This window comes from Oikopleura dioica, chromosome 2 (assembly GCF_907165135.1).
Source record: "Oikopleura dioica chromosome 2, OKI2018_I68_1.0, whole genome shotgun sequence".
In the NCBI taxonomy this organism is placed as follows: Eukaryota; Metazoa; Chordata; class Appendicularia; order Copelata; family Oikopleuridae; genus Oikopleura; species Oikopleura dioica.
The window spans coordinates 11,446,867-11,462,637 of NC_137292.1; the positions used below are offsets into that span (position 1 = coordinate 11,446,867).

At 41.4% G+C, this 15,771-nt stretch overlaps 3 protein-coding genes, 2 long non-coding RNA genes and 1 other non-coding gene across 10 annotated transcripts; 1 reads left to right on the forward strand and 5 right to left on the reverse strand.

Moving 5' to 3' along the window:
* Positions 1–148: 148 nt before the first annotated feature.
* LOC145696193 (uncharacterized) lies at positions 149–6,152 on the reverse strand. 4 transcript variants are annotated; one of them, XM_081773191.1, is made up of 17 exons: positions 6,076–6,152; positions 5,603–5,788; positions 5,319–5,528; positions 4,618–4,825; positions 4,380–4,573; positions 4,311–4,325; positions 2,962–3,092; positions 2,480–2,566; positions 2,205–2,309; positions 2,062–2,100; positions 1,777–1,889; positions 1,469–1,715; positions 1,134–1,387; positions 885–961; positions 757–842; positions 648–694; positions 149–414 (listed from the first exon to the last, which is right to left on the reverse strand). In XM_081773191.1, the coding sequence occupies exons 1-17, from the start codon at positions 6,107–6,109 to the stop codon at positions 351–353; spliced, it is 2,097 nt and encodes a 698-aa protein (XP_081629317.1). In that variant the 5' UTR covers positions 6,110–6,152; the 3' UTR covers positions 149–350. The 4 variants fall into 4 exon arrangements, with proteins under 4 accessions (XP_081629317.1, XP_081629314.1, XP_081629315.1 ...); XM_081773188.1 differs by having other exon boundaries at positions 641–694; XM_081773189.1 differs by lacking the exon at positions 4,311–4,325 and having other exon boundaries at positions 641–694.
* Positions 6,153–7,208: 1,056 nt separating this feature from the next.
* LOC145697394 (uncharacterized) lies at positions 7,209–8,184 on the reverse strand. Of its 2 annotated transcripts, XM_081774588.1 has the most exons (4): positions 8,116–8,184; positions 7,951–8,068; positions 7,496–7,668; positions 7,209–7,447 (listed from the first exon to the last, which is right to left on the reverse strand). In XM_081774588.1, the coding sequence occupies exons 1-4, from the start codon at positions 8,155–8,157 to the stop codon at positions 7,229–7,231; spliced, it is 552 nt and encodes a 183-aa protein (XP_081630714.1). In that variant the 5' UTR covers positions 8,158–8,184; the 3' UTR covers positions 7,209–7,228. The 2 variants fall into 2 exon arrangements, with proteins under 2 accessions (XP_081630714.1, XP_081630713.1); XM_081774587.1 differs by having other exon boundaries at positions 7,496–8,068.
* Positions 8,185–8,958: 774 nt separating this feature from the next.
* On the forward strand, positions 8,959–9,638 carry LOC145697034 (uncharacterized). The gene is made up of 2 exons (XM_081774170.1): positions 8,959–9,224; positions 9,268–9,638. Exons 1-2 carry the CDS (start codon positions 8,997–8,999, stop codon positions 9,496–9,498), a joined length of 459 nt encoding a protein of 152 aa, XP_081630296.1. The 5' UTR covers positions 8,959–8,996; the 3' UTR covers positions 9,499–9,638.
* Positions 9,639–10,921: 1,283 nt separating this feature from the next.
* LOC145699202 (uncharacterized) lies at positions 10,922–11,562 on the reverse strand. The gene is made up of 2 exons (XR_014133988.1): positions 11,222–11,562; positions 10,922–11,104 (listed from the first exon to the last, which is right to left on the reverse strand). It is a non-coding gene; the product is annotated as an uncharacterized LOC145699202 (long non-coding RNA).
* A 1,244-nt stretch (positions 11,563–12,806) lies between these two features.
* On the reverse strand, positions 12,807–13,721 carry LOC145699134 (uncharacterized). Its single transcript, XR_014133980.1, has 3 exons — positions 13,637–13,721; positions 13,060–13,458; positions 12,807–13,015 (listed from the first exon to the last, which is right to left on the reverse strand). It is a non-coding gene; the product is annotated as an uncharacterized LOC145699134 (long non-coding RNA).
* Positions 13,722–14,657: 936 nt separating this feature from the next.
* Positions 14,658–14,729, reverse strand: TRNAA-CGC (transfer RNA alanine (anticodon CGC)). The gene has a single exon. It is a non-coding gene; the product is annotated as a tRNA-Ala (tRNA).
* Between the last annotated feature and the right edge of the window lie 1,042 nt (positions 14,730–15,771).

The following is a 15,771-nucleotide window of genomic DNA, read 5'->3' on the forward strand; positions in this document are numbered from 1 at the left end:
TCCGGAATCACGGAGTCGGCAGCGAATCCGAATCTTATCTGGAGCCGTGGACGCCAGAAAAATCGATCAGCCACCAGGGGAGAAGATTCGTAATTATGACCGCACAGGTCTTTTTTCCACTCAAATCCAGAAAAGAATAAAGACATGATATTATTATAAAAATATATTTTATCGCGTTACAAAAATATCCAGTGCATGTGTACAGAACAGCGAGGGTGGTATTTTTCTCTGGGAACGGTTTTTTTTTAGGTTTTTTAAATATATATAATTAATTAAAGTTTAAAAGATTATGTTAAATAGTGAAGCAGCGGGCTAGATTTCGTACGAGTGCGTGAGCTTGTTCTCGATCTTCAGGACTTCTCGGGCGCGGTAGGCGGAATATGGACGTCGTCGGGCACTGGGTTGTCCAGGGATCTTGAAGGGTGGTTATTTTTGTTGTTCAGTTGTTACTCTATCTAGTCAGTTTTGAGAGTTTTTGAGAGTTAAATATTTGCCGAAGCAATTTTGAATGTCATTATTTTTGTTTGATAAGAGACTATCTGATTGCTTCAATCCATGTTATCTTTGGTAAGTCTCGGCTTATCTTATCCAAGAGTCCTGTTAGTCGTTGGTTTAGTAGTTAGTCTCACACAGTAACCACCTCGTTCCTGTTCAAGTCTTCCTCGTCCAGTGTTTTTCTGACGAGGTTAGGGAGCTGAACGGATGGTTAGTCATTGACTAATAGTCAAACTGGTTAGTATTTTCTAACGCGATTACTTTTCGGACGCGGCCTTTGTACAAATGTCCGTCGGTGCCTTCCAAGTCTGCTGATTCAAAATCGGTACCCATGGCCAGCCGCAGTTCTAAATTTTGGGTCATTTATTAGAGAGCACCGCTAGAATTACCTTCTTGTCGAGCTCCACGATCGTAAACAACTTGTCGATTTCCACCAACTTGTCGAGGAATAGATCCTGATTTGAAACTGAAAAATGTGCGTGAGCAAATGATAACTTATGATTCTTTTAGGGAACGAATCGTAATTATTAATCAAAAACAAGCGAAACTCAGAAATCAATAAAACACAATCAAAAAAAATACTCACGCTTCTTTCCTACAAAAATATAATAAATGAGCAAAGATTGATAAAGACTTACTTGTATCCACTGATTTCCTGTCTGATTTTGTTTTCTTTCATTTTGCGTCTTCGTTCTAGTTCTTTTTCAACGAGGAGTGTGCTGTAATCAGATGTGCCTTCACGCTTGATAGGATCGAGCAAGTCTGAAGGTTCTCCGCGAGCTTGCGATCTCACATGCTTTGTATCGTAAGCGGTGTGCGGCCTGAGCGACATTCGAGCGGGGAAAGCGGACGGAGAAGGAAGAAGCGGATTCGTTATTCGCATGTACAAATCCTTAAATTCTATTTTAGGGAAATACCGAGAGAACAAGTGTTTCAGCTATGCTGACTCAGCTCTCGATTTGTCGAGTCTTACCTTGTCGCAGGAAATACAGTTAAACAATTGCTTCCTAAAACCAGCGGCTCCGGCTTCAGTTGCCAGGTCGTTGAGTCCTCCTGCTCCTGCTTTTTCGATTTTCTTACGCAACGCGCGAAGTCGTTTTTCAATTTGCTCTGAGAATCTGTTGAAGTCGTCGTCTTTTGTGCGATGGTCGACTTCAAGGCCGACTTCTTTCAAGTGCTCGCCCATGGATTGCTCGTGCGCTGCTTGGCGGTTTATTAATTCCTGTTGAGAAGTATTCAATTTGGTCCACGTGGAATAGTGGGGATCGCATTGAATACTGATCCTGAAGCTGATTGATAATCGACTGCGCCGTGCTATCCAACTCGTCCTTTGACAACAACGCCCTCAGATCTGCAGCATCTGCCTTCTGGTCCAAACTCGTCGTAACAAAGTCCTAAAAAGACGATTTCAATTGTTCAAATAGTTACAGTAACGTGTCTGTCATTTTATTTATGCCTCGTTCTGTGAAATGTCATACAATGACAGTAGCTACTTCAGGAGTTACACTCTCAGATGTTTTTGCCGAAGTATGTTTTCTTTAGGATTTAAGTTTTCGATGTTCTTACCTTGAGAGCAGCGCGCTCTTGAAGATCTTGCAGTAGTCGCTCGAGTTAAAGTTCAAAATTATTCAAATCCAAATCTGCCGAGAATAACAGACTGTTCTCATTTAGCTTCAGGTAACAAACAGTCTCGCGAATCTGAACTTTTCCTGTAGTCTGTCCAGTTCTTCTGATTTCGCCCTTCCATCGGCAGACAGTGATTTAATCAGCTCTTCCATTGCCTTTAATTCGCGCTCGGTTCCACTCAGTTGTTTCTAAGAAAATTGTGTATTTTTGAAAGTGTCAAGTGAAAGATCAAGTTTTTTTGGAAGCTTGGCAAGTTATCTAAAATAACATACGATTTTATCTACTGTATAATTTTCTCCGTCACATGAATCACACTAAGCTGGCTATTTTAAAATTCTAGATGAGCAAGCTACGATACCTGAAGTTTCTCAACGGTCTCATTTGAAATCTCGCTGTTTCCTCTGCTACTTCCATCACTTAATGCCGCCCTCGTTTCCGCCAATTCCTTGAATTTGTTTTCATACAAGTTCGACATGTTGTCAAGCTCGGATCTGAGATTTTTCAAATCTGACAGATCATTGCCGTGAATATCAAGCGTTTCTTCATGCTCCCTCAAGTGCATCGAGTGATCCTCTGTCTTGAGTTCTTCGTCGCGGAGACGCTTGCGCAAGTCGAGAAGACTGTCGGCAAGGTTCGATATTTCGTCGTGCATTTTCAAACAAAACGATTCAACAAAATTTTTTCAAAGCTATTTTTGAAAAAATTGCAAACACAAAACTATTTTATGGCAACCAAAAAGGATGATTTATCGGTGAAATGAAAATATACAGTCGAAACTGTATATTTTGGTGAATCGTGAACCGGTGTCATTATGATTGCCTTATTAGGATCCTCTCCGACCTTTTCAGTGGATGACTTGAACATTTCCAGGTCGCGTCTGAGTCGATTATTTTCATCGAGAAGATCATTGACTCGGCCGTCGATCTCTTCTGCTCGTCGGTTGACATCTCCGATTCGGGTATCTGATGTTTCTAGAGATTGAATGTTAGTCAAGCGATGATTTGATGAATCTGTTTTTCATGCAAACATGCAAGAGGTATAAATGGGACATGCATAAATGGAGAGATAAAGGTGTAGGTTTATAGCTACTTGGTGAAAACTGTCCAGGTGCCCCAGGCATTCCAGGTCTTCCTTGAAGATTGATGAGTTGCCTGAAGTTTCCGAGAGATTGCCTGATAGAGTTGCGCGCGACGACGGATTTGCGCACCCGCTGCCTCTGGCCAGAGCTACTGCTGCTCCAGCCCGAGTTATCCTCGCTACTGAATGTATCTTCAGTAGTGTGGTCAGCCCGAGTGCTGTTGTTTCCTGGTCGAAGCTCGTGCTTGGATGATGCAAGTTGCGATCTATTTTTACTTGAGGGTGACTCTGCGATTTGGCAACTTTCAGATGGAGAATGGATTTGTGTGTTAGTAGGTGAGTTAGTCGAAACTTGATTTGGTCTTTGCTGATTGTTTGGAGTCGTTTGTTGACCGGGGACTCCACTTGAGGTTTGATTTTGGGGATCAACAGACTGAGGAAGGCTTTGATTTTGATTTGTGGAATGAGGACTAGCTTGATTTGATCCAAGTGCGTTCAGAGTTTCATTGTTGATGCTCGGAGTTCCAGAAATATTGTGGTCTTATAATCGGGGGAAATATCATTCAGCCTTTATTGGAATGTAGTGACAACTTTATGATGAGTTTCCCATTCCTGAAACTCGACGAGATGAGGAAGAAGAGCCGGTAAATGGTGTGTCTTTTTGAATGTTATTACTACCGCTGTTTTGATTCGAAAGTGCATTATTTCCATCTTGCTTGTTAGAGCTAGAGGCCGCGGGATCTGTTCTTGCAACTTGAGGGGACGGGTTAATTTTGGAGTTTGAGCCTCCAAGAGCTTGCGAGGGAGCCCCAACTTGAGGCTGAGTATTGAGATTTGTGCGAGAACTGCCTTTGCTTGAGATATTTTGCATGTTGGGACTTGGGGGCTGTGCTCGTCCGGTTAGGGAGTGGTTTGAGTTCTGCAGGAGGTAATCACGTGAGGGTGTGCCGGCGAGGGAAAGCCTTGAATCACCAAGGGTTGAGCGACTCACTATGAAAATGGCGTGAGGATGATTTTGATGTTTTTTTGACTGATGATTTCAATAAAATGGGATGATTGTATGAAATGACATAAATTTAGGGATGGAAGAATATGTATCAGGCTATTCTTACCATCAAATTCTTCATCTGTATTAATTAAAGATTAGCCGAAAATTCGAATCTTTGAAATCAAAGATATACCTTGTCGCTTTGTTATATCGTTAATATTGGATTGCACATGTTTGTCGAGCTCGGCCAGACCGCTGTTGATATCTTCAATCATGTCGCGCATATCAGCGAGCTTATGAAGTCCCTCAAAATAGTTTTGATATTTTTCGCGTTCTTCGTGACACTTGGACATTTCGTTGTCAAGCTCGTTGCCAAAGAAATCATGGCTAAAGGAAATAATAATATATAACGGACAATTTCTTGTTTTTACCTGAAAGATTCGTCGAGTTGGGACCAATTAACAGCTTCTTTGGCAATTTGTTCGACCTTAGCAGCTCGTTCTTCGAGATTGGCGAGTCTGTCGGTAAGGTCGTGTACCTTGTCAGTTGCCGCTTTGTTCTCCTCCATCTTGGACTCAAGCTCCTTTACTAATGAGTCCAAGGCGCTCAGGTGATCATCTTGTGCTTTTTGCTCGCTCGCTAGAAATTATCTTTGACGAGACAGTAGAATATTTGCATATGCACAATGAGGTTGATACGAAAAGGGAGATTGATGGAAAAACGCTGCCTCCGAAGGGCGCTGTTTTCAATCAAGGAGCCTCATCAAGGCTTGTCAAGCCTGGCTTGATCAATCAGTGACCCGGAAATCACTTTTTTAGCAGGAAAAGAGATCTATCAATAAAGTCTGAATATTCGAGCAAAATACAGCTACGTGAAATAGCGATCGAGTTGCTCCGAGAATTTACCCACCTTGTCAAAACTGGCAGGGACAAACACAATGAGATCTGATAGTGTAATGAGCTCCCTTAGAAACTCTTAATTAAATTTGCTTTTGACGGAATCACCATCCGGCCGACGCAAACGATGGCGATACAAAGTTCGCAAAGACACAGTTTTCAATAGAATTTAAGATTTAACGATTTGTTGAAGCTGCCAATAAAACATAATTTGACGGAAGCTTACGTCGACTTACCCATTCTATCCTTGGTATCCTTCAAATCGCTTTCGACGTTTTTCAACTGGCGGGCGAGCTTTTCGAGCATATCGAGCGCCTTCTCGATTCCCTCCTCGTTCGCGTCGACTCGCTTTTTCAGCCTATTTTCGGCGAAATCCTTCGTAATTGGCCCTTCGTCTCCGTTCTGCGTCTGTTGAATAAGCGTATTTGGGCTTTTAGGCCGCGTCATTCCTCATCCAAGTTCACTTTCTAAGCTCATTACCAAATGAGCTTCGTTTGAAAATTCAACATTGGTAAACTCGTTCCTTCGACAATTTTTTCCAACTGCTGAAGGCGTTCGTGATATTTATCAGTGGCTGGTCGGACCTCTCCGTTAGGCCCGACCTGTGGGAGCTCGGCTCCGATGTCCAACTTGACCAGAATCGCGTCCAGGATCACCTTGAGCTCGAGAAAGTTGACCGCTCCGGCATCGTCGCCGGAGCCAAGGGCTTTTCACGGTTAGGACTAGACCAAAGTCGCGGTTTGTTTTAACCCAGTTACAAGTGGACGGACTTGCCGAAATTTACAAAATATGCTTACTTTATAAACTTTTTACTAAATAACCAATTTTTGAGTCAGTTTGATAAAATTTGGTTAGCAAGACATCCATCCTCTTAGAAAGATCGTTACGAAATAGGTCAATTTCACACATAACGCGAAATTTTCGGCAGAAAGTTCAACATCTTAATTGCGTTGCGAAGACAAGCCAACAATTTTCAAAATGATTCAACCGTGCCTTGGTCAAGCATCACCCTCAGGTTCGAGACCATATTTCAATCTAAACGTAAAAACGTGGGTCGGCGTGGGGACTTCTCTTTCTTTTACGCAGTGTTCTTGATAGTAAAACGTAAAAAATAGTAAATCATAATTAGAGAAAAAGGTTCTAGAGACAGCTCGTGAAACGTGTTCGGTTAATTCTTGAGCTTGGCCTTTAGTTAATGCTAATAAGCTTTCTAGAGGCGAAGTGGATGAGTCCAAAATCTAAGGTCGCGCAAATCGAGTTCAAATTCAACTATTTTATCAAAGCGTAAAAATGAAAGGATTCAAATTCTAGCCCTATCTCATGAAGATACCACGACTGTTCAAATTCTTCTTCATTTTCTTTCTAATCTCTTTCTCGTTCCATCTCTATTTTTCGGCCTTATCTTTTTTCAATAAAAACGATAATTCGATAACTCTAAAATGTGGTGTCTACGGCGGTGCAGGAGTGGTAAGATGCGAGATAAATATTGGTTCCTCTGGGAAAGCAAGCTCTCAGCATCACCTCCAAAATACTGCTTACGCTGAGCAAATTTTCGCCATTTTTTCGAATTTTGCTGCTGGCTGCCGTAGCTACGCCCGCAGATCAAATACGCGCAGTATCTACTAAATCGCAATTCATGATCTGTGTCATCTGAGAAAACTTGTTAAAAACATTCCCTTCCAATTTCAGTTCCAAAAAACTACTTTCCAAAGAGCATCTTAAGGGTGTCAGCGACAGTCCACAAAGGCTATGTTTTTAGGCTAACAACTTGTTAACTCTGAAAACTACGTAATATTTTCTGAAAAAAGTATGAATATCGCCATCTTTAAAAAAGGTTGCTTTTCCATCTCTTTTGAAACTGATACCTTTTTCAGTCAGAAAACAAGGGTCAACTGAAGCTCTAGAAAATTTAAATTCACAAATTCTTCGACGTGTGTTTTCTCGCTACTGTAGCAATCTGCCGACTGATTAAAAAAGAAACATAGAAAGGAAACTTCATTGAATAGAACTCGCTATGGTGAATAAATAGAAATCACGCACGTCGCGCGTCTTTTCATTCTCCCATTCTAAGAAACTGTCACTCCTATCACCGTCTACTCAAGATGAGAAAAAAAATTTCATTGCTATTTTCAAGTTTATTGCAATTTTAGTTCAACAAGTTCGCTCTCCACGCAGCTTTGGTTGTTTCTTCGGCAGAATTCATCACTTCGATCGTGCACTCAGGCCCGGTACAGCATTGCCGACAAACGGAAGGTCCCTTTTTCCACCACGAAAAAGGCTGGCACTGATGACGGCCCCATTGTCCAACAAAGTTTTGCTTCTTGTTATCGAGACATGCTACTCGAGATTTACAGCCCATTCGAATCTACAAATAATGATAGTGTTAAGGGTGCTCTAAATCAGGAAAACGTACATCTTCGAGACTTCCATTGCGTTTTCGCACTTCGATCTGACAGACAGAGGCATTTTCGGGGCATTCAAGTTTCTCCCCTTCTTCAAGGCACGCAGTCATGTTCGCAGCGTGGCAGGTATGGCAGAAAATGTCGGTTCCGGGGCTTGGTGGCGTCGTTGGTGGTTCCGTGGTGTCTGTTGTGTATGGATTAGTATCGGTAACAACTGGAGTGGATTCTGTGGTGTATGGGTCTGTACCCGTAACAACGGGAGTAGATTCGGTTGTATAGGGATCAGTGCCAGTAACAACGGGAGTGGAGTCGGTTGTGTAAGGGTCAGTACCCGTAACGACTGGAGTGGATTCTGTGGTGTATGGGTCCGTACCCGTTACAAGGGGAGTGGATTCCGTTGTGTATGGGTCAGTTCCAGTAACGACGGGAGTGGATTCGGTTGTGTATGGGTCAGTTTCAGTCGTACCTGGCTCCGGTGTACTGGTATCCCAGGGAGTGTAAGTCGTCTCTGGGGGAATAGTTGGCTCTTCTGTCGTGGTACTCCCAAAATTTCCCCGGAAATAGTCATAATCGGGCTCTTGGGCCTAGAAAAAAAACTTAAAAAAAATTTTTTTCCTACTAAAATTCTTACCAAAACAGTCGCAGCAAAAGTAAATGCAGTAAAAAGCTTCATAATGGTGGTGGTAAAATTCCGGTTTAATTATTTTAAACGCAGATAGTGAAGAATGAGGAGAGCCGAAGTGCTTTTTATGCTCCTGATAATGAATAATTACGCCATCTCTGTCAACGGAATGAATTTTGTTTGAAAGGGTCGATTCAAGTTTTTTTTCTGCGAACGGTGTAAAAGTAAGCTAGAGATGACGAGTTGAACTTTGACTTTCAAAATTGTTTCTAGAGCTTCATTCAGCATCTCATGTTTTCATAAATATTCAGTTAGTCCATTAGGCTAGATGTAGAAATAACAATCATAGGATTTAGATGGACTCATTTTTTTTCACGATAACAGCCGGATTTTTATTGATTTTATTGAAAACAAAACTTTATATTTGTAGATGATAGCGACTACGAATACGATTACACGATCGATGGATAAAACGAAACTCGCCGCAAAGTTCGAAACCTGTTCTTTACAAAAATATTTATATAATAAAAATGTACACTTTCAGAGAAAAATTTACCTGGAGAGAGATCATAAATAAGAAGATCTCTTTCCATTCATTCTTTTTAAATTTTGATATGCAAGTTGAGCATAGAAAGCGTTTCACAAGAGCCAGAAATTAAATGAACCCAGTTTTGGCCAGGGCAGAGTCAGTTTCCACAAATATTCAAAGTGCATTAGGCGCTGCTCCATCTTGCGGCGTTACCTCCCGCATCGCGTTATCATCGCTGTGTCTGCGTGGTGGCGCTCTTTCTGCGTACAACTTGTCGAGTATAAAACAGCGTGGTTGACCTTCTGTCAAGCAAGAAATAAACTCTTATTTCAATATTCAATAGCAAAAAAGAAGAGCAGAAATGAAGCTTTTCACGACTCTCGCCGTTGCCGCTCTTGCCCAATACGCTCCTGATCCAGCAACAACCGAGGAAACAACCACCATTGTCCCAAACACTGGCCTCAGCTGCTGGCATTGCGATGCTAAGAACATGACCGAGTGCGAGAGCATCGGCGAGCAGAAAGAATGCGCGGACAATGCGCAAGTTTGCATGGTCGAAGTCCGAAAGCGAAACGGCGTTTTGGAATCTGTAAGCTTTAATTACCTCTTACAGCGTTTCTATCTTTATCTAGGTTTGCATGGGATGCAAGTGGCCAAAAGCCTGCGTCGACAACAAGAAGCAGAACTTCAAGGGCAAGTGGAAGGAGCAGCAGTGCAAGCCATGGGCCTGGTACAAGAAGGGAGCTTCCGTCTGCCGACAGTGCTGCAACGCCGATGACGATTGCGCCAAAGACTTCATGTCAAACGGCGTCGGACCACTCGACATTGCTGGCTGGAAAGAAAACATCCTTGTCCAGAACTAATTTTACAAGCTTGAACTCAATTCATCCACATTCTGAAACAACCCTTTTTTGAAATCGCTCTATCAAAGTTACTTGATAAAGCGTCCTGTAAATGTTTTCCATGCTACAGTTTCATCGAAATAAACGACAAAATCTTAAGATTTCAATAATTTTACGAACGAATCTGTTTTGGAGTAGGTTACTTCTAATGAATGTTGTGAAGACACACATGTACGGTTTCATCTCTTCAAAATTTTAATGCTGATTTGCTTTTATCTACCTCTATATCATATATAGTCTATATAATATAGTCTATATAATATAGACTATATGGTCTATCGAAATAGCTTCTCAATTTCAGGACCTGAAGGAAGTTAGCAGCTATGTTTTTCACAGAAGCCTAAAAATTTTAGGCCCAAAAACTGCACAGAAAACTGCAGTAAGAGCTCGATAGATATATACGCGAATGCCGAAGCCACGAATAAAGCCAGGAAGGGAAGAAAAATTGGCGGAAGCGATGTTGTTCGCGATAACGCCTGTTGAGCGACCACATCTTCCTGAGATCCATTTAACGAGTATATTGGTATATCATCTATAAAAAAGATTGTAGACTTTTTACGGAAACAATAATACTATTTCGAAAATTAATATTGTGTTGATAATATCGAATAGCATGAAGCTAAATAAATTCAAGTTCGAAATTGCTCGCCGAGGATAACCAATTACCATTTACGCTTTTTAGAACAGACTGCGCATCGGAAAGCGTGCATAAGACGTGGCTCAGCTAGAATCCGGTCAAAATAGATTGTCGATGGTGACTTTTGATAAGACAGTTCTTGACATTGGTGACGGTGACGGATAGAAAACTGTCATGTTCAAAAAGGGCAAAGATTTTGAATGTTTGTTTTTTGCAAAAAACTTGACGGCAAAATGAAGAAATGAGCAGAAAACGCGAGTCTTCTCGATCGTTAAAAACGTGAGGATATTTCCTCCCACGAATAAATATCAAAATTCAATTATCTTATGAAAATTTCGCTTGTCAATTCGAATTTTCAAAATGTCCGAGTTGAAGCAAAAGGGCGAGAAATGATGTCATGAGTTTGCAAAATTCCAACGCACATTTGCCCACAAGAAAAATTTTGATTTTCTTACTAATTAAATCGGATGTCACGGAGGCGCTTCTCAAAATGTTATTTTTTGAACTTACTGATTATACGTCACCGTTGGATCATTCCCTCTTATTTTGCATCAAAGCGAATTTCTTCGTTGCGAAAAAATGAACTTTCCAAACCAACACTTCATGACTTCATTGAATTTTAGTCCCTCCATATTTTCAATCCAGAAGTCACGAAGAGTCAAGCCTTTGAATTTTCCCAATTTCTAATTCCAACAAATGACGACGTTACGAAAAAGCTGAGCGGTGCGAAAATTGGAGCAAGGAAAATATTTTCTAACGAATTTATTTTTTCTATAACAGTGAGCCAGGTGCAGGAAGATTCCCTGTTCGACCAGACAGGCGATGACATAAGCGAGTTGCGGGGAGTTAGCCGAAGAAGATGGAGGATTTGCCACCCGGTGGGGCAGCGACTTTGATTGAAGTGTGTTTTACTGTAGGAGCTCCAGTTGCCTAAAAAGAAAGGAGAATTTTTTCTTGTGACAAGAGAGAATTTCAAAAATGAAGCAAAAGCCAGCGGAAGTGGCCTGTTTCTGTGACTAAACCTCTTAGACGTGTGCTTTTACATACCTCCTCCGTTGTTTTGGGAGGTGTTTTCGGTTTCGGCGTTTCTTCACGAGGACTGCCAAAGATGGAAGACTCGTTCTTTCGGTTCCCTTCAGCGTGACGCTTGGGTTGGTAGGTCTCGCCTCCGAAGATTCCAGAGCTGGAGCCACCAGGAGGTTGAATGACCTTTGACGTGGGCCGAGCGATAGAGTCCATGTGGTTTACGGGGCCATCCATTCTTAAGTATCTTTCCTCATTCTTAGGATCAAAAATCGTATGTCTCGAATAGAATCGTGACCATAGATCTCTCGAACTTTACAGCTCAACTTAACAGCTCTTAACAGTTTTCATTTCATAAAGCCATTTTTCTCTTTGAATGGAACTGAATTATTTTTACCAAGCAGAAGCGGGCATTGATTCCCACCCACTTGATGTCTCCCAGGAGGACAATGGAATGAGAACGAGCCATCTTTGGGATGAAAGTATTTACTCAACCCTTCACGGGCTTTTTCTATTGTTGTCTGGCAAATATTCTTTTAAATTTGCTCCGATTCAGTGGGTTATTTTTCTATTAATCTTGGTGGGTTTCTTTGAACAAAAAAAAGGTTGAAAATGAAGGCGTGTCCTAAGCAAAACCACGCAGACGTTGAAAAAATAATTGATTTTCGTTCTCATTCCTTTCACTTACTTTCTTACGGGACGCCTAATAAGGTAAAAAGGGAATTTACAATATTCAGGTTTTCTAAAAATATTCTGTTCTGACAGATATTAGTTATTTATTCATACATGTACAGTAGGGACGCCTTGAACGTTTGATTTTCGAAAGTTCTTTCTTCCAAGTGAGTCAATTGGAACAGGATGGTTTTCATAAAAACTTTCTGGTAAAGACCAAGCGGTAAAATCGTCTTCTTCTTCCTCGACTTTAAGCTGGGTCAGCAAAACGTAAACCTAACAAATTTTATGCTCTATAAATAATTTTTGCGGGATATTTCTTTTCATATTTGTTGACCCTATTCAACATTGATGTTCTGCGATTTCGCCTTGTCACAAAGAACCACGAGCAAAAGCGCGATAAGAAGGAGTTCCAATAAAATATAGCCAAGTGAGATTCCAATAACATACTTCTGAAAATACTGTGTAAGCTGCCGCTTTCTTTGAACCCCGGAGCAAGCTATCACCCGCGCTGGGTAAATACTTCTGACCTCGGTTTTCTATCTTGCTTTCATTAGATCCAAAGCTACGAAAACAGCTCGCACGTTTTCTCCTTTTTTACTTACAATTATGCTCGTTCGCTGAATTAGTCGTGCCAGGTGGAATTGATTTGAACTTTTTGAAAGGAGAAAGTCCTCTTCTTTCGACGCCGCTACAATTTGGCCTAATGAGCTTTCCGACGTCCGTGAAAATAGCTTTTCAACAAATTTTGAGGCGTCATCAAGGGACCCAGTTATTGCGATTCGTGCATAAATTTCGTCAATTCCAGATATTGAAAAGCAGATTATGATCGATACCCACCAAAAGATAGCTTTTTATAGGTAAGAAAATGAAGCTCTTTGATCAATATTCATCATTTCTAACCCTTTCCTAAAATTAGATACACAAGCATGGCGATTCTGAAGGCTTTTCCAAGCTTCAACAACGACCTTGAACAATATGTCCAGCCTTGCGCAAAATAGAAAATCGTTGCAATGCCCAAAATGCCAGAAGGAACCAAACCGGCGCAACAAAATATTAACCGCGCGGTACGCCACGAGTCACTTGCGTCAAGGAGACCCAAATCGATTATCAAGGTTTCACTTTGCTGATACGTAACTCGGTATTCTAGCAAAATTATTAACTTTAGATAATGAAAAAACGAAATCTACCTTCTTCGGAGTACAAGGCGAGAAGAATAGCTGACCCAAGAATTTCTCCAAGCGAAATGCCAAATATGCCAATTTCAGTCAAAAATCTCTTCATCTTCTTGAACTCTTCGATTTATGTTTCTCTAGCAATTAGATCCTCTGAGTGCGAAAAAAGACAAAAAAGACAGAAAAGCTCGTAAATCTCTCGGCGGGAAGGTTTTACGGACCATTATGCTTGCAAATTGTAAGGGAATTTCCGAAGAAAGGAAAGTTGTGATTGTTGAATAGGAACGAAGTGTTTTTGTTGCTTTATCTCGGTTTTGTGTTTTATTGTTCGGAGAAAAGAGGTAGAGTTGTTAAAAGAGGTTGTTCTGCTGGAGCGTGCGGTACTTCATGTCTTGAGCTTTTTTCGACAGCGTCCTAAATTTAGATGTTTTATTGATAACGCTATTTTTCGCGCGCTACGAAGCGTTACAGTCGGAAATCGATCTGTCTTTCGTAACAATCTATAGATTTCATCCTATCGATACTGTTTGTTGCTTGATTTATAATCACAGTAACAAAGCTATTTGCAGAACTGTTTCTGGTATTTACTCACCCACTTCGGTCAATCGTATGATAATGCTTTTGAGTCTGACTGTAGTGGTTGCTCGCCCGCGTTAACTTGTCGAAGGTACCCGACAGATGATCTGAAATAATGTCTTAAAATCGTCTGAAAGAAAGAGCCCGAATTTAAAAAATTAAAAATGAATTGAGCGAGGATGTTTAATCCATTTATTGAATTCGTAAAGCACATGTGCGGTGTCTCTCTGAATAAGTAATGTCGCCGTACTAAACCTTTTGGCACGGCGTCCCAATGGCCTTCTGAAAAATGCATCGCAGGATCGGGCACGTAGCCCAAGGCACTTTGGTCTAAGTTCGCGCGGCTCGACGAAGCATGAACAGAAGAAAGGGTTGAATTTTGCTTCGATGAGCTTTGATGCTTTTTGAACAGATACTATGTTAGTGCTGTATCAACCCTTTTCAGTAGTGAAAGACGGATTTTTATGATGATAGTTGATCGTCTGATAATGTCGTTTAGATGGCACATTATTGGTAGGTTGGGAAGATTGGTGGCTATTTTTAAAGCTGTAGCTCGAATACTCGGAGTTGAGGTTGTCTTTGGGTTGTGATTTGGCATAATTAGCGAAGTCTCTCGGAGGCGAGTCACTACTGGTACAAGTTGTACCAGAGACCAACCCTTTCGAAACGCGCTGGTTCGTCGGAGGGACAATTCCGGCCGTTGGATGATGTTTTGGTGTTGCTTTTGAGGAATCTCGGCCAGCAGTTAATTGAACTAGTTCTTTCATGTGGTTCTTTACATTTATATTTTACAGTCTAGTATATCATGGTGGATAATTTTGATTATCGTGAGTGCTCGTTATAGCTCTGTACTGACGAAGGCAATTCATCGCGTATAATCGCGACCTTTGACAGATATAAAACCATTTTCCTGTATTTCTATCGAGTTTGTGTTCTGGAGTATTGCTGGTCGGGGGAAGAGTGTAAGCTAAAAACAAGTTATCGACGATAAATAATCATAAAAATGCATAACATAATCATAAAAAGATGAAAAAGACTGGAGATGCTGGGAATTGAACCCAGGACATCTCGCATGCGAAGCGAGCGCTCTACCCCTGAGCTACATCCCCGATGCCTCTCGATCAACAATAGCCGGCTAAATTCGTCGATGCTCCGCGTCGAGCGCGCATCAATTTTTCAGCCTAAGCGCTTTTTCCGGTTGAAGGGGCTCTTACCGTTGGCTTTCGGCACCGCAGGCTTGCGAATCGTTGAGTAGGACCAATTTGCTGAACTCCTGTTACTTGCTTTAGAAGAAGTTTTTACTTACGAGGCTCTTGTTGGCGCTGTTCTTGAGCCCATCTGTTGGCATTCACACGATGTCTTGTTGGAAGAGTTGCTGTTCCATCGGGATATGCGCTTTTACGGTGCTCGACAATTGTGTTTAGGGACTACAGGCTGTTGGCTTATCAAAAGTTGTATAATGAATTCTTTTGTTTTTAAAATTTTATAAGCATATTCGAGTTTAAAATCGGTCTCGAATCTCCTCGCATTATTCTCCTTGATCATGCCCATCTGCGGCGTATAATTGATTTAAACTTTCATCGTCGTACGAAAAACTGTTGAAGCACATGCCTGAATCCCATATTGATCGGGACGATTTGTTGGTCAGATGAGGAGCTATTTCCAAAGGTAAGCGGCTGATTGTTCTTCAGGAGTTCTATCTCCTGCCTGCACCACAAATCTGGGCCGCCTGATGAGCGCTTATCTGGATAAACATCGTTTGCGCTGAAATTAAATTTTCAATTCTCTCTTATTATCGAAATGGACCCTACCAATATGCAGAAACCGCTTGTCCTCGATCAGCCCTGTCCTGTTGGTATCTGCACAAAACAAATACAAGCACAGTTGTCGACAGAATAATAAACGTCCCACCAGTGGCGATGATAATGTACCAAAAAGGTTCAGCAAGACCCGTCGATTCCATCACTGAAGGTTTCTCTTGAAGAAGAAAAGAAGCATGAGTTTTATACGCTATTTTGTTGAATGAATGACTGTAATGAGACAAGTCTCCAAGGGGAAGAATATTTATCGGAGAGCGCTCATGTCGGAATCGATGGCAATTGACATGAACGCGCCTCGGGGGATCAAGGGCGGGATCATCCGACATACCAA

Excerpts from the sequence above, each read along its gene's own strand:
- LOC145697394 (XM_081774587.1), bottom strand. The coding sequence starts at position 8,157 with ATGAAGCTTTTTACTGCATTTACTTTTGCTGCGACTGTTTTG. Across the intron at positions 8,069-8,115 it reads CTTTTGCTGCGACTGTTTTG|GCCCAAGAGCCCGATTATGA; the intron begins GTAAGAATTTTA and ends TTTTTTTTCTAG. Across the intron at positions 7,448-7,495 it reads GCAATGGAAGTCTCGAAGAT|ATTCGAATGGGCTGTAAATC; the intron begins GTACGTTTTCCT and ends CATTATTTGTAG.
- LOC145696193 (XM_081773188.1), bottom strand. The coding sequence starts at position 6,109 with ATGGTCTCGAACCTGAGGGTGATGCTTGACCAAG. Across the intron at positions 4,826-5,318 it reads GGATACCAAGGATAGAATGG|CGAGCGAGCAAAAAGCACAA; the intron begins GTAAGTCGACGT and ends GATAATTTCTAG. Across the intron at positions 962-1,133 it reads CAGGAAATCAGTGGATACAA|TTTCAAATCAGGATCTATTC; the intron begins GTAAGTCTTTAT and ends CACATTTTTCAG.
- LOC145697034 (XM_081774170.1), top strand. The coding sequence starts at position 8,997 with ATGAAGCTTTTCACGACTCTCGCCGTTGCCGCTCTTGCCCAATACGCT. Across the intron at positions 9,225-9,267 it reads GAAACGGCGTTTTGGAATCT|GTTTGCATGGGATGCAAGTG; the intron begins GTAAGCTTTAAT and ends ATCTTTATCTAG.